This window comes from Sinocyclocheilus grahami, unplaced genomic scaffold, assembly GCF_001515645.1.
Source record: "Sinocyclocheilus grahami isolate Dianchi unplaced genomic scaffold, SAMN03320097.WGS_v1.1 scaffold2592.1, whole genome shotgun sequence".
Lineage (NCBI taxonomy): Eukaryota > Metazoa > Chordata > Actinopteri > Cypriniformes > Cyprinidae > Sinocyclocheilus > Sinocyclocheilus grahami.
In genome coordinates this window covers 13030-25373 of record NW_015507771.1, presented here as the reverse complement: position 1 = coordinate 25373, position 12344 = coordinate 13030, and the positions used below count along the sequence as shown (strand labels likewise).

General features: G+C 38.4%; 1 protein-coding gene across 1 annotated transcript in view; it reads left to right on the top strand.

Annotated features, from left to right (window-relative positions):
* The window catches only part of LOC107575359 (protein NLRC3-like), a 30220-nt gene extending 18336 nt beyond the window's left edge, over window positions 1-11884 (top strand). Inside the window, exons 7-9 of the mRNA XM_016261749.1 lie at window positions 11242-11477; window positions 11644-11747; window positions 11859-11884. Coding sequence (XP_016117235.1) covers window positions 11242-11477; window positions 11644-11747; window positions 11859-11884 — 366 coding nt within the window. The remainder of the gene's footprint in view (window positions 1-11241; window positions 11478-11643; window positions 11748-11858) is intronic.
* The last annotated feature ends 460 nt before the right edge of the window (window positions 11885-12344 follow it).

The window sequence follows — 12344 nt, the reverse complement described above, 5'->3', positions numbered from 1 at the left end:
GGGCACGTGATTTGCTGTCTATATTTAGGCAGTTTCGCGGGTGAGATTAGCTTTATTAAAATCTCAGAGAATGATAATGAAAGAGTCCGGATAATGCTGCTCTGTGTGTAATTTGATCGGCCAACAGTTCTAGCGCCGCGTTCACACGCGCGTCAGGAGGAATGTACGCACTCACCAGAATAAACGAGGAGAACTCCCGCAGCGGATAAAAATGCTTACAGTTATACAGCAACTGTTTGTATAATATACAGTTATACAGTTAGTTATAATTAATTATAAATATTTAGATCCGCTGTAAGTATTTACTTGACATCTCAGTGTCAACTGTCTGTCAATTCTAAGAATGTTAATTTCCTGGTTAAGGAAAATAACTTTCTTACTGTACAATACTACTCAGAGCATGTAGCAAAAATCTGCATGATTAGGGACTCCAGTTATGAGCAAACAATGAACAACCTCAAGTGTGATACAAGTAAGACTTTATTAACGACATAAACACTTAAGCTAGTCTAACACACACACACACACACACACACAAATACAGTTGGCATAGGAAAAAGGGGTTAAAGCTTAAGCAGTAAAGAGAAGAGAAATCAAGACATGAAGCTATGGTACAATTTGATAATCAGCAGATCTACGGCCTGAAGGAAACATCAGTTTCTTAGTTCAAACACACCTTTGTAAAAAGGTGCAAATGATACTTAATGTATCAATTAATAAGACTAAGTTTGATACTTGCACATCTTCCCTGTATGAAAGAGAGTCCTGATGCACTTTGGGGCTCCAGTTGGTTGGCTGAAGTTAGGTGATGAGTAAGAACTATTTTGAGTCAGAGGATCTTGATGAATGGAAAGACTAGGCCGAAGCTTGGCGCAGACTTAAAGGTTGCAGAAGAGTTTCTAGCTCACATCCTTATATTCTCAAAAACTAACAGGACCACAGACTGGTGTCGAGGTCTGCCAGGAGTTGCTCTGCCCGCATTCCTTTGAGCAATAAAACCAGTGTTATCAACATTGGTTGTCATTGAACCAGAGGCCTGTTCTGCCTTTTTGAGGCGTTAGCTGCATTTCGGGGGAAGGGTCCATTGAGCCCTCATAGCTGTCTTGTTGATTGAGGGTTGTTACGGAGTATTTGTTAAATATAACAAAAAAATTGTGTGTCTGATTAGTCCAGATGCTACAGGTGGTACGGGCTGGCCTGGAAGACAAGGGGCAGACAGTGTCTAAACAAGATGTAAGAGTGGAGCAGAAAGTATCAGTAGCACTGTTAGCATCAAGAGATGATGACTGTTTAGGGGGAGGAAGCGAAGATGAAACCATAGCAAATAGCTGGGAGGGTGAGAGTGAGCATAGGTTACGTCAAAAATTGACATGTGGAGGGGTATGTGTTGTGTCAGGAATCATGTTGAGGTTAAGAGTGAGGAGGAAGTGATCCGAGGTGTGCAGTGGAGTAACCAGCACATGATCAGTGGAGCAGTGTCGTGTGTAAATAACGTCCAGTTGGTTGCCTGATTTGTGAGTAGCCATAGTTGACACTCGCTTGAGATCAAAAGAGGCAAGCAGAGTGTGGAAGTCTGCAGCCTGAGGTTTATCTAGGTGGATGTTGAAATCTCCAAGCATAACTAGGGGAGTACCATCCTCAGGAAAGGTTGAGACACATCTAATTCATCCAAGAAGTTACCTTGTGGTCCTGGGGGTCGATAAACAACTATAAAATGGATTTTAGGAGGGTGGGTAATATGACTAAATGTGATTCAAAGGAGCTGTTGATACTCAGAGATGGTAAAGGATTACATTTCCAATCATTAGAGATAAACAGACCAGTACCTCCACCTCTTCCAGTCAGATGGGGGGAGTGGGAAAAATAGAATTTATTGGACAGTGCTGCAGAAGTAGTCTTGAATGACTAGTAATACAAGTAATAAAATCTGCTTTGTTTACTGCAGACTGACAATTCCAGAGACCAATAGAAAAATAAAGTGTATAAGCAGACATAGGCAAAGTGTGCAGGTTTGCTAGGATTTCGCTGCCTATAGTGTGTGTTGCGTGGTTTGCGAGTGGTAGTGATATTAGGGATATGGAAACATATAGTAAAAGTTGGTCATAAAAACAGAAGTGAGGCAGTGGCTACGTTTACATGCAACCAATTAATCCGTTTGTAATTGGATTGACGGCTTAATCGGACTGAAAAACCTTCATGTAAACATCTTAATCGATCCGATTGAGCTCGATCGGAATGAGATTTCGATCGGATTGAAGGGGGTGGTTTATTCCTTTTCTAATACGATTGAGAGTGCATGTAAACACTCGATCAGATTGAACCCCGAAACTGAAAGAACTGAGCATGTGCAATGTCGCAGAAATAGCGTAATGTCATATGACGCGCGGAACGAGCTGTTCTTCCTTTTGAATAAAGTGTTGTATGAATGCGTGTCCTGTCATTATAAAATTCTCCTTTAACTCGGCAACTGTGAAGTGGAGCAGGACAACCTCCCACCAGTCCTTGTTTTGGATTCTCATCCACAGGCAACCCGTTTTGGGTGCGGGAGGGGCATTTTTACTGCGTGATAAATATGAGCAGCACGGCACAGTGGTTTATATGTATATTTATCCATAAATGGATAAATATTTATTCTGCTGTTAAAAACAAATAAAGAAACCATGTAGGAGAGTGGTTATTATGTGCAAACAGTGAGAAACTCTATATTTGTGCAGTGTGCGCATGTAAAAAAAAAACATTCAGATTTGAAGCTTGTGACATGTAAACACGCACATCAACCTGATCACTTTATTTAGCGTTCATGTAAACACTACATTCAGATTCATCAATCGGAATGAATTCAGTCCAAAAATTGTGCATGTAAACGTAGCCAATGTGTAGAAAAGAGGTTGAGTAATGATTTAGCTGCTTCTTGCACATGTTAAACCAAACATTTATCATTTGTGGTTTATATTTGTCTCTTTCTAGTTTGGACCACGGAGAACCTTTCAGAATCACACCTGGACTGAGGAAATGTAGGTCTTGTCTCTTATTCACACACACACACACACACACACAAATGTATCCTTCATGTATCTCTCATCTCTCTTCCTCTGTTCAGATGCATGTGATCTCACACTGGATCCAAACACAGCACACACTCAACTCATCCTGTCTGAGGATAACAGAAGGATGGCACATGTGAAAGAGCCACAGCTGTATCCTGATCATCCAGACAGATTTGAGCTCTATGAGCAGGTTCTGTGTCGAGAGAGTCTGACTGGACGCTGTTACTGGGAGGCTGAGCGGAGCGGGATGGCAGCTGATGTTGCAGTGACATATAAAGGAATCAAGAGGAAAGCAGGGAGTAATTGTTGGTTTGGATACAGTGACAAAACCTGGAGTCTGTACTGCTCTGCTAATGAATTCACTGTCTGGCACAATAATATGAGCAGGAATATACCAGTCCGTTCATCCTCTAAGAGAGTAGGAGTGTATCTGGACTGGTCGGCTGGCTCTCTGTCTTTCTACAGCGTCTCTGACACACACACACTCACACACTTACACACATTCAACACCACATTCACTGAACCCCTCTATGCTGGATTCAAGGTTTATGATTCTGAACTGTCTCTATGTCAGTTTGAACAACCTGCTGTAAGAAACAACTGAGACATCGCAAACAACAGAGATGAGCACAAACATTTACAAATACATACTCATCAAAAGTATCAAAATGCAGTACAAAATACTGGCATGATAATCTATTTGATTAAAGTAATTTATAATTTAATACGTTTTTAAGTTTATCCTTTAGGTTAGGATATTGTTTTACGAACTGTGGTTGTCAAACATTTCATACCAGCATTGCCCCTCATACTGAGTTTACTGTGCAATGCTGCAAGCCAATATGAACAAAAGTAGCTCAGTCAGCCAGCATAAAGACTACTTTCTCACAAAAAGTTAAATGAAAAATTGGGAAAAGTTGGTCAAAAATATACCTTTTTTTAAACTGACGACCAGCTTCGTTCGACATTCAGACACCATTTTATTTTATTTTTGCCTTTTGTGGTCTGAAAAAAAGAAAGAAAAAGTCATAACCGTTAGAACAACACTAGAGCGCGTAAATAATAACTGATTTCAAATTTTTAGGTGAAATGCCATTATTGAGCACCAAAGCAGATTCTTTCATCAGGTTCACAATGTTCACAGTGATCTCACTGTATCAGCATGTGTCACATGATTTACTTGAATCTAGCCCAAAAAAATTTATAAAAAATTATATAACACTAAAATTATGTATTAAGTATTTATTTATTATTTAATGTTTGTTATATTTTTTTCTTATTTCTATTAGTTATTTTAAATACATTGTCAATCTCTCAGAATATTTTGTTATAAATTACATCTTATTATTTTCCAGCAAAATACAAGTTGCAAAATACTCAAAAGTAATTAAATGCATGTTTTAAATACACGTAATGCAATAACTGCCAATCTCTGACAAACTGTCTTTTTCAAGCAGTCACAATTTTTTCTCTTTCTCATGCATTTCATTGTCCAAGACCTCATTAAAATAAAAATTAAATATTTGCTGCGTATAGTCTGTTAGCTTTTATGATATGCTGTTACATGCTAGTTTTCGACCAAATCCATTTTCATTTGGTGTGATCTTATAAAAGCTACAGTAGATCATAGTTTCAGAGGATCCATAGACTTCCTCCTGCTGAATTGTCAGCAGCTGTTAGATCAATGTGTTTTCTCTCTGTTCAGTATATTAGGCAGCTAAAATCACCTCTAAATTATTGATATGATCCTAGTTTAAATGAGATCATCTTTTGCAACACTGGAATGATGTATTCCTGAATGTGTTTTCATGTTAACTAATAATTTTTGGTTCACTCTGTGTATAACACCAGTGTCATTGCAGAATCTTGGTATCTTAACCCTAAGGCAAGAGTGGAAAATTATCAGCAAAAAAATCATATCATCTGGATTTAAAGGTGGGGTAAGCGATTTTTCAAAAATGCTTTAGAAAACTGATTCGGGCCGACTAGCAAAACAAACTTGTAGCCAATCAGCAGTAAGGGGCGTGTCTACTCATGATGTGGAGGAGAGAGCGTTCAGTGCTCACATTTGTGAGCCGAGCGACAGAAAGAAAGAGATGGCGGATACAAAACAAAAGGAAAATGTCTGCGGAACAAAAGAAGGCTGAAGGCAAGAAGTAGGACCCGTGTAAATATCGGATCAGCTTTCCAGCGCTGGAGAGAACTCAAGGAGCGGAAGGCCTGCGATCGGACGCTGAGGTTGCTTTGTTTCTTCTCGATAGGTGAGTAACACCGTGTCTGTGCCGCAACAGCTAAAGTCTGTCTAGTACACTGGAGTACACAGAGCGACCCTTGAAAATCATTTGAAATTTGTGTCAATACGTCATGAACAGAACGCAGCAGCAGTTTTCTTTCGGGGATTTGTCGTGTCGTGCCGTGCCGCATTCATTGTAGACCATAGATATGTATATATATCTATGGTGTAGACAGCATCACTGATTATAATGAGTTCTATAGTATTTAGTACTCGCGTCCGGTGTAGACACGGTGTAACATTGGTTTTGCTTTGTTTCACAGAACTAATCGTTGCCTGGGTTGTGTACGTATGTGTGGGGCGGAGCTATCAAAATAGGGGCGAGACGCTTTTGGGGGTAGGGGCGTGTTTGTGTTGGTGATTTCAAATGTCAACATTGGCTACCAGAAATCACTTACCCTACCTTTAAGTAAAACATATATAACTCAAAAGAGTTTTTGTAATATTTGATATATTTTAGATTTTATGAGTTGTATCTCCCAGGACACGTTGCCCTTTTAGGGTATAAAAAACAGTCAAAGTCATCAATAATTCTATGATTTATTTGATGCAAACAAATATGGGATATTCCAAATATGCTTCATGAATGACATGTCTAAGTGTCCTAAAATTGAGGCATAGACATATTTTGTATTTTTACATTTTTTAACGGTCTCATCTTTATCCTCAGGGGTGGGCAATTCCAACCCTTGAGTTCCACTATCCTGCACGGTTTAGCTCCATCCCTAAACAATCATATAATGTAATTTATGTAACAAATATAATTTTTTTATGTAATCCTGAAGACTTTAGTCAGATTTTTCAGATGTTTGATCAGGGTTGGAGCTAAGCGCTGCAGGATGGTGGCCCTCCAGGAGCAGGATTGGACACCCCTGATCTAACATAAAATGAGCTGTGTGAAACCCTCCAAGAGAAAAATCTAGTTAAAAATGCAAAGATGTAGTCATCTAAATGTAATATTATCCATTTTACATGCAAATATTCACATTACAATTTTTAAAACTCAAAATAAATAGAAAGGGGACTGTATACAGGGGGGCTAGATGCCAGAATGTCCAATCCAGCTCCTGGAGGGCCACCATCCTATAAGGCTCTTCCCTTATGGCCCCTGGCCCTGGAATGCTTACCTGCTCTCCTTGATGCGATTTATTACCCCCATCCACCCCCCACCCCACTTCTCTAAGATACATTTTTTTTTTTTTTTTTATCAAGGGGCTCCACCTTGTATTTTATGTGATTTCTGTGACTTCTGTGTATTTTCTGTGTATTTTGCTCACCCCCTCCCACCCCCCATAACCACCAAGGGGGAACGCCAAACCCCCTCAAAACACCCCACCCCTCACACACTTACCACACCATACCACCCCATAATTCACAATAATGAAATAACCAGAACTGGGAGCACAATTTACCTTGTGACACCATTCGTTGTCACTATTGAGGATAATCTTTTTTTATACCCCAAACAGGCAACGTATCTCAGGAGATATGCATATTTAAAAATGCGATAAAAAAACAACACAAACAACATATGACTTAATTATCTTTTTCGATTTTGATGTTCATTCATGTTTGTTTGGTGCTGTAACTAGTAGTAAGGAGGAATAGATGATGGTTCAGAAGCCAGTTGAAGGTGATCTGTCACAACATGTTAAAGAGTGTCATTTAAGACATTTTAGACTTAATTTCATGAGAAAATTTATGGAATTTGAAAACTGAGATGTTTCATATTACAAGTAACAAAGCATAAAGCCTATTGTGATTTTTGAAGCATGCTAAACATAATGTTAAGTGATGTTTTGTTTACTCATCACATTAAATATTGATTTTGGGATTTTATTTAATATTCATGATTAATGTACGTGTTGTCAAACCAGCACTACAATAGAGTCCACACAGCTGACATCTTTATCTTTTGGTATCTTTTCTCTGCTGACTCTGCTGTCAAAATGCACCGTTGGAGAAGCACTAATTAAACTCATTTATTTTGAAATAAATATCATGACTTTACATTCTGTCCCTTAATTCCACCCTTAAATGTAATGTAGGGTTTACCCAGTTTACCAACACACATGTGTAAAAACTGTCCTTCATGTACTTTTCATCTCTCTTGTGTTCAGATGCCTGTGATCTCACACTGGATCCAAACATAGCACATGTTAAACTCTCTCTGTCTGAGGACAATAGAAAGGCAACACATGTTGAGGAAAAGCAGCCATATCCTGTTCAGATTTGAGAGCTCTGACCAGGTTCTCTGTGGAGAGAGTCTGACTGGACGCTGTTACTGGGAGGCTGAATGGACTGGCAGTGACATACAAAGGAATCAGCAGGAAAGGAGGGAATGACTGTTGGTTTGAATGCAGTAACAAATCCTGGAGTCTGTACTGCTCTTCTGATGGATTCACTTCCTGGCACAATAATGTGAACACTAGCGTACCTGTCCCATCACCCTATTCTACAAGAGTAGGAGTGTATGTGGACGTGTTGGCCGGCACTCTGTCCTTCTAAAGCACCTCTGACACACACACACACACACATGCTTACACACATTCACTGAACCCCTCTATGCTTGGTTTGGAGTGTTTGAGTCTGAACTGTCTCTGTGTCAGATTACACAACCTGCTGTGAGAAACAACTGAATCACACAGACTGTTTTGTTGCTTGTAATTTAGCTTGTAGGGCATCTACTTGCTAGTATACATCTAAATGTTGACCAAATTTGTTTTATACTAGATGCTTTAAAAATATTATGTCATACTGGAAATAAAAGTGTGTGTGTGTGTGTGTGTGTGTGTGTGTGCACTGGTTTGGTGGTTTATGGGGACACACATTTTTATAATGAGATGGGTTTGACAGGTATTAGAATGTGAAGGTGGTTTAGGACACTGCCTATGTCCCCATAATTCAAAACGCTTAAAAACATGTTAAATGTTTTTTGTTTTTGTTTTTTTATCTGAAAACGAAAAATGCAGAAAGTTTTCTGTAAGGGGTAGGTTTAGGTGTAGAGTTGGTTTAGAAAATATAGTTTGTACAGTATAAAAACCATTATATCAGCCATTATACATACCATTATATAACCATTATATAAACCATTATATTCCCTTATTTTCCCTTATAATTCCCTTATCACCTGCATTTGTTTTTAATTCCTGATTCTGATGCAGATAAACATCTGTAGAAAACTGTTCAGATATCAGGTGTCATCTGTTGTTCTGGGTGTTTTAGTGGAGACTTCAGTGAGTTAAAGGTGTTGGTCTGTAGAAACACTGGGCTCTTCATTTGGTGTGATTTTATAAAAGCTACTGTAGATGTCATTGTTTCAGAGGATTCAGTCTCAGTTTCATCTGCTGGATTGTCAGCAACTGTTAGATCAATGTGTTTTCTCTCCGTTCAATATATTATAATGATAAAATTACCTATTATTTATTTCTGTAATCATAACTTTACTGGGATAATGTTCTTGATCACTAATTAATCCATTCAAGCATTCAAGTTTTGGCTCACTCTGTTTATCACTGTTGTCATTACAAATTGGTAAGCTAAAACTACAATTCTGAGCAATTTGTATGTATGATTTTGTTTTGTTGCTACCTTGACATTTAATGTAGCATTTATATATATATATTTTTCTGTTTATGTTGTTTTATATTTATTTTCTTGTGTTTTGGATTTGTCAAAACATTTGGTCAAGTATAAGCTAAATATGTGGTTGTATTCAAATTTCAAAATATAAATGAATTTGACTGACTCAAGCTGAATTCAATAGGTTGTATTAGTGAAAATAACTTATTTCATGGTCAAATCAGGGCAACATGTCTCTTTATTGTAACAGCTGCATGGCATACAACTTCAACTTCATTTATTTATATAGCACATTTAAATGCAACTTTGTTGCCCAAAGTGCTTCACAAATTAAGGATAAAAATAAAATGCACACACATAACTTACACACAAGTAAAGAAACATTTATAAAAGTATATAATACAGATGGTTTGCTTCAATAAATATTTGCACATGGAGAATCACGTTCAATGTCTGTTATGTTACATCTGTAAAGTTCAGATTCAGTGCTGAGAGATTCAGACTCTAAACATTGAGATGAAGCAGTGATGTAGTGTGTGTTTAAAGCATGTGTTCAGACAGACGTCGCTCCTCTATTTCATGTGTCGTTCTGATTTCTCCTCTCATCTCTCAGTCTGTTTTCATTCTTCATCTTCATTGGTTGCTCTCTCAAGTCCTGAATGGATGTTGTTGGGGTCTCTGCTGCTGGACGGGGGTCTCTGTGAGTCTGTGTGTCCAGGACAGTCTTCTCTCTGTGGGACACGGCCAGAGTCTGTCCATGTTCTGTCTGGATCATCTGACCGCTGTGAGACGACTGACACATGATGAAGGATGCACTGTATGAATGCAAGGTGAGACAAACATAAATGGTTATCTGACCACAGCTGTCCTGTTAAGCAAAAATGCTGAATCACATCATCACTAACATAAAGCTGATATGTCAACCCAAACTCATTTGATTCTTCTTTTGCCATATTTTACCCCACACAATTTCTATAGTAATGAACTTTGTGGTGTGGATAGGACTCTTGGTTTATCATGCCTCACAAAATACGGAAGCAGCCCATCCTGATAGATATTGCCCACCAGAAAAGATGTGCTACTGACATTTTAAATGTGTTTGCCACCGTGGTCATATATCTCAACAGGTTTGTTATCTGTCTCTCACAATTAATGTACTTTCATGTTTTGAACATGACAGTTTTAAATAAGGTCAGATTTAATGTAGTGGTGACTGGCAACAATTTCTATTCATACTGTATTTGTTAAGCTACATAAAGCAGCTTAAAACTGCTCTGTGACTCACGTGACAATGTTAGGAAGCTGCGCCAGACTCTTTTAATGTAAGAACGAAAGTGAAAGTAAAAAACAAAAAACAAACAGCGTCGTCGTTCTTGAACCTGAATATTCAAACGGCCGCGTTTTACTTGGTAAGTTATTAGGTGAAATAGCACTAAATGTTCCAAATGCTCCAAAAACAGAACACGCAACATAGACAGACAAAGAAGGGCGTCAAAATCATATAAATAGTAAAAAAAAAAAAATACATAAATAAAAATTCTGATGGCCTTCAGCTGGCATTATAATTTTTTCTGCTCTTTTCTTTTCAAATTTAGCAGTAAAGATATACATGAGCTGAGCATATTTGTGCCATCTACGTCATCCCACTATCAGACCCACATCAGGCAGGACAAAGCTGAAGTCATCTGGCAGAAACACAATCTCGAGTCTGTAGATCTGCAGAGAGTCAAAGACCGGCACAAAACCAGCATGAAGAACAAATATGAGAAATTATTTGAGGGAATCAAACACCAAGCTAATGAAATATTTGTGAATATGATCTACACACAGCTCTACATCATAGAGGCTTTCAAACAGCTGATGAAGGGCAATGTGATGTTCTATGAGGAGGACCTGATTGAGAGCAGCATAGACGTCACTGATGCCTCAGTGTATTCTGGGATTTGCACTGAGATCTTTAAGGAGGAGTTTGTGCTTCATCAGAAGAAAGTCTACAGCTTCATTCATCTGAGTGTTCAGGAGTTTCTTGCTGCTTTCTATGTGTGTTACTACCACATAAGCAGCACTACAGAAGCATGTTTAGATTCACTGCATAGCCTGCATAAAAGAGCAGTAGATAAAGCCCTAGAGAGTGAGAATGGTCATCTGGATCTGTTCCTGCGGTTCCTGCTGGGCGTCTCACTGGAGTCCAATCAGAGACTCTTACAGGATCTACTGACACACACAGAGAACAGCTCAGAGAGCATCAGGAGAACCACACAGTACATTAAAGAGAAGATCAGAGATGGACATGGACTCTCCACTGAAAGATCCATCAATCTGTTCCTCTGTCTGCTGGAAGTGAAAGATCAGACTCTGTCCAGAGAGATTCAGGAGTTTGTGAAATCAGACAAACACTCAGAGAAGAAACTCTCTCCTGCTCACTGCTCAACAATCTCCTACATGCTTCAGATGTCGGAGGAGCCGCTGGATGAGCTGGACCTCAAGAAATACAACACATCAGATGAGGGGAGAAGACGACTGATACCAGCTGTGATCAACTGCACAAAAGCCCTGTGAGTGTTAAATTCTCAACCACATTTCACTTTCAAATTTATTTGCAGTACATTGTATTGTACATTGATATCTTTATAAATAATAAGTAGACTATTGTGTTTGAAAATGCTTAACTGAGATTAAAGTTTAAGTAACATATTTTTGATTATATATTTTGTCCCATAGTTTTGCTGGCTGTAATATCACTGCTCAGTGTTGTAAGAGTTTGTCATCAGCTCTACAATCCTCAAACTGTGTCCTGAGAGAGCTGGATCTGAGTAACAATGACCTGCAGGATTCAGGAGTGAAGCTGCTCTCTGATGGATTGACAAGTCCAAACTGTCAGCTGCAGATACTGAGGTTTCTAGTAGTACTATTTTTATGTGTCTTATCTCTGATAGATTTGTCCATGTCTAATATCTTGTAATGATTAGTCTGATTTCCTTTTAAAGAATTTAGAAGATTCCATTAATTTGCCCTCGATAAGGGCAGCAGTTGAGATGTTAACTGCTCCCCATGTCTTGAACTAGGCTGATGGTAGGATTAAATTATTGCCAGAAAGATTTCTAAACACATAATGTTTACTGTGATCCCATGTTGGAGACTCTTCCTTCTGGCAATTCATAAATCAGGAAATTTAAATATACAGTCTGGTGACCATAAGTGATTTAATCCAAACCATTAATGTCTAGGCTGATATAATGAATTAAGTTCAATATGAAAGAGAGAGAGAGAGAGAGAGAGAGAGAAATATATGTCATATATTTAACATTCAATTTATTAATTTTTTTACGTGAACACCTGCATCTTAAGCAAGCATGCGAGATGTTGCTTGAAAATAAAGAAAAATCAAGAAAGATCCAAATGCATAAAACATGTTAATGCCA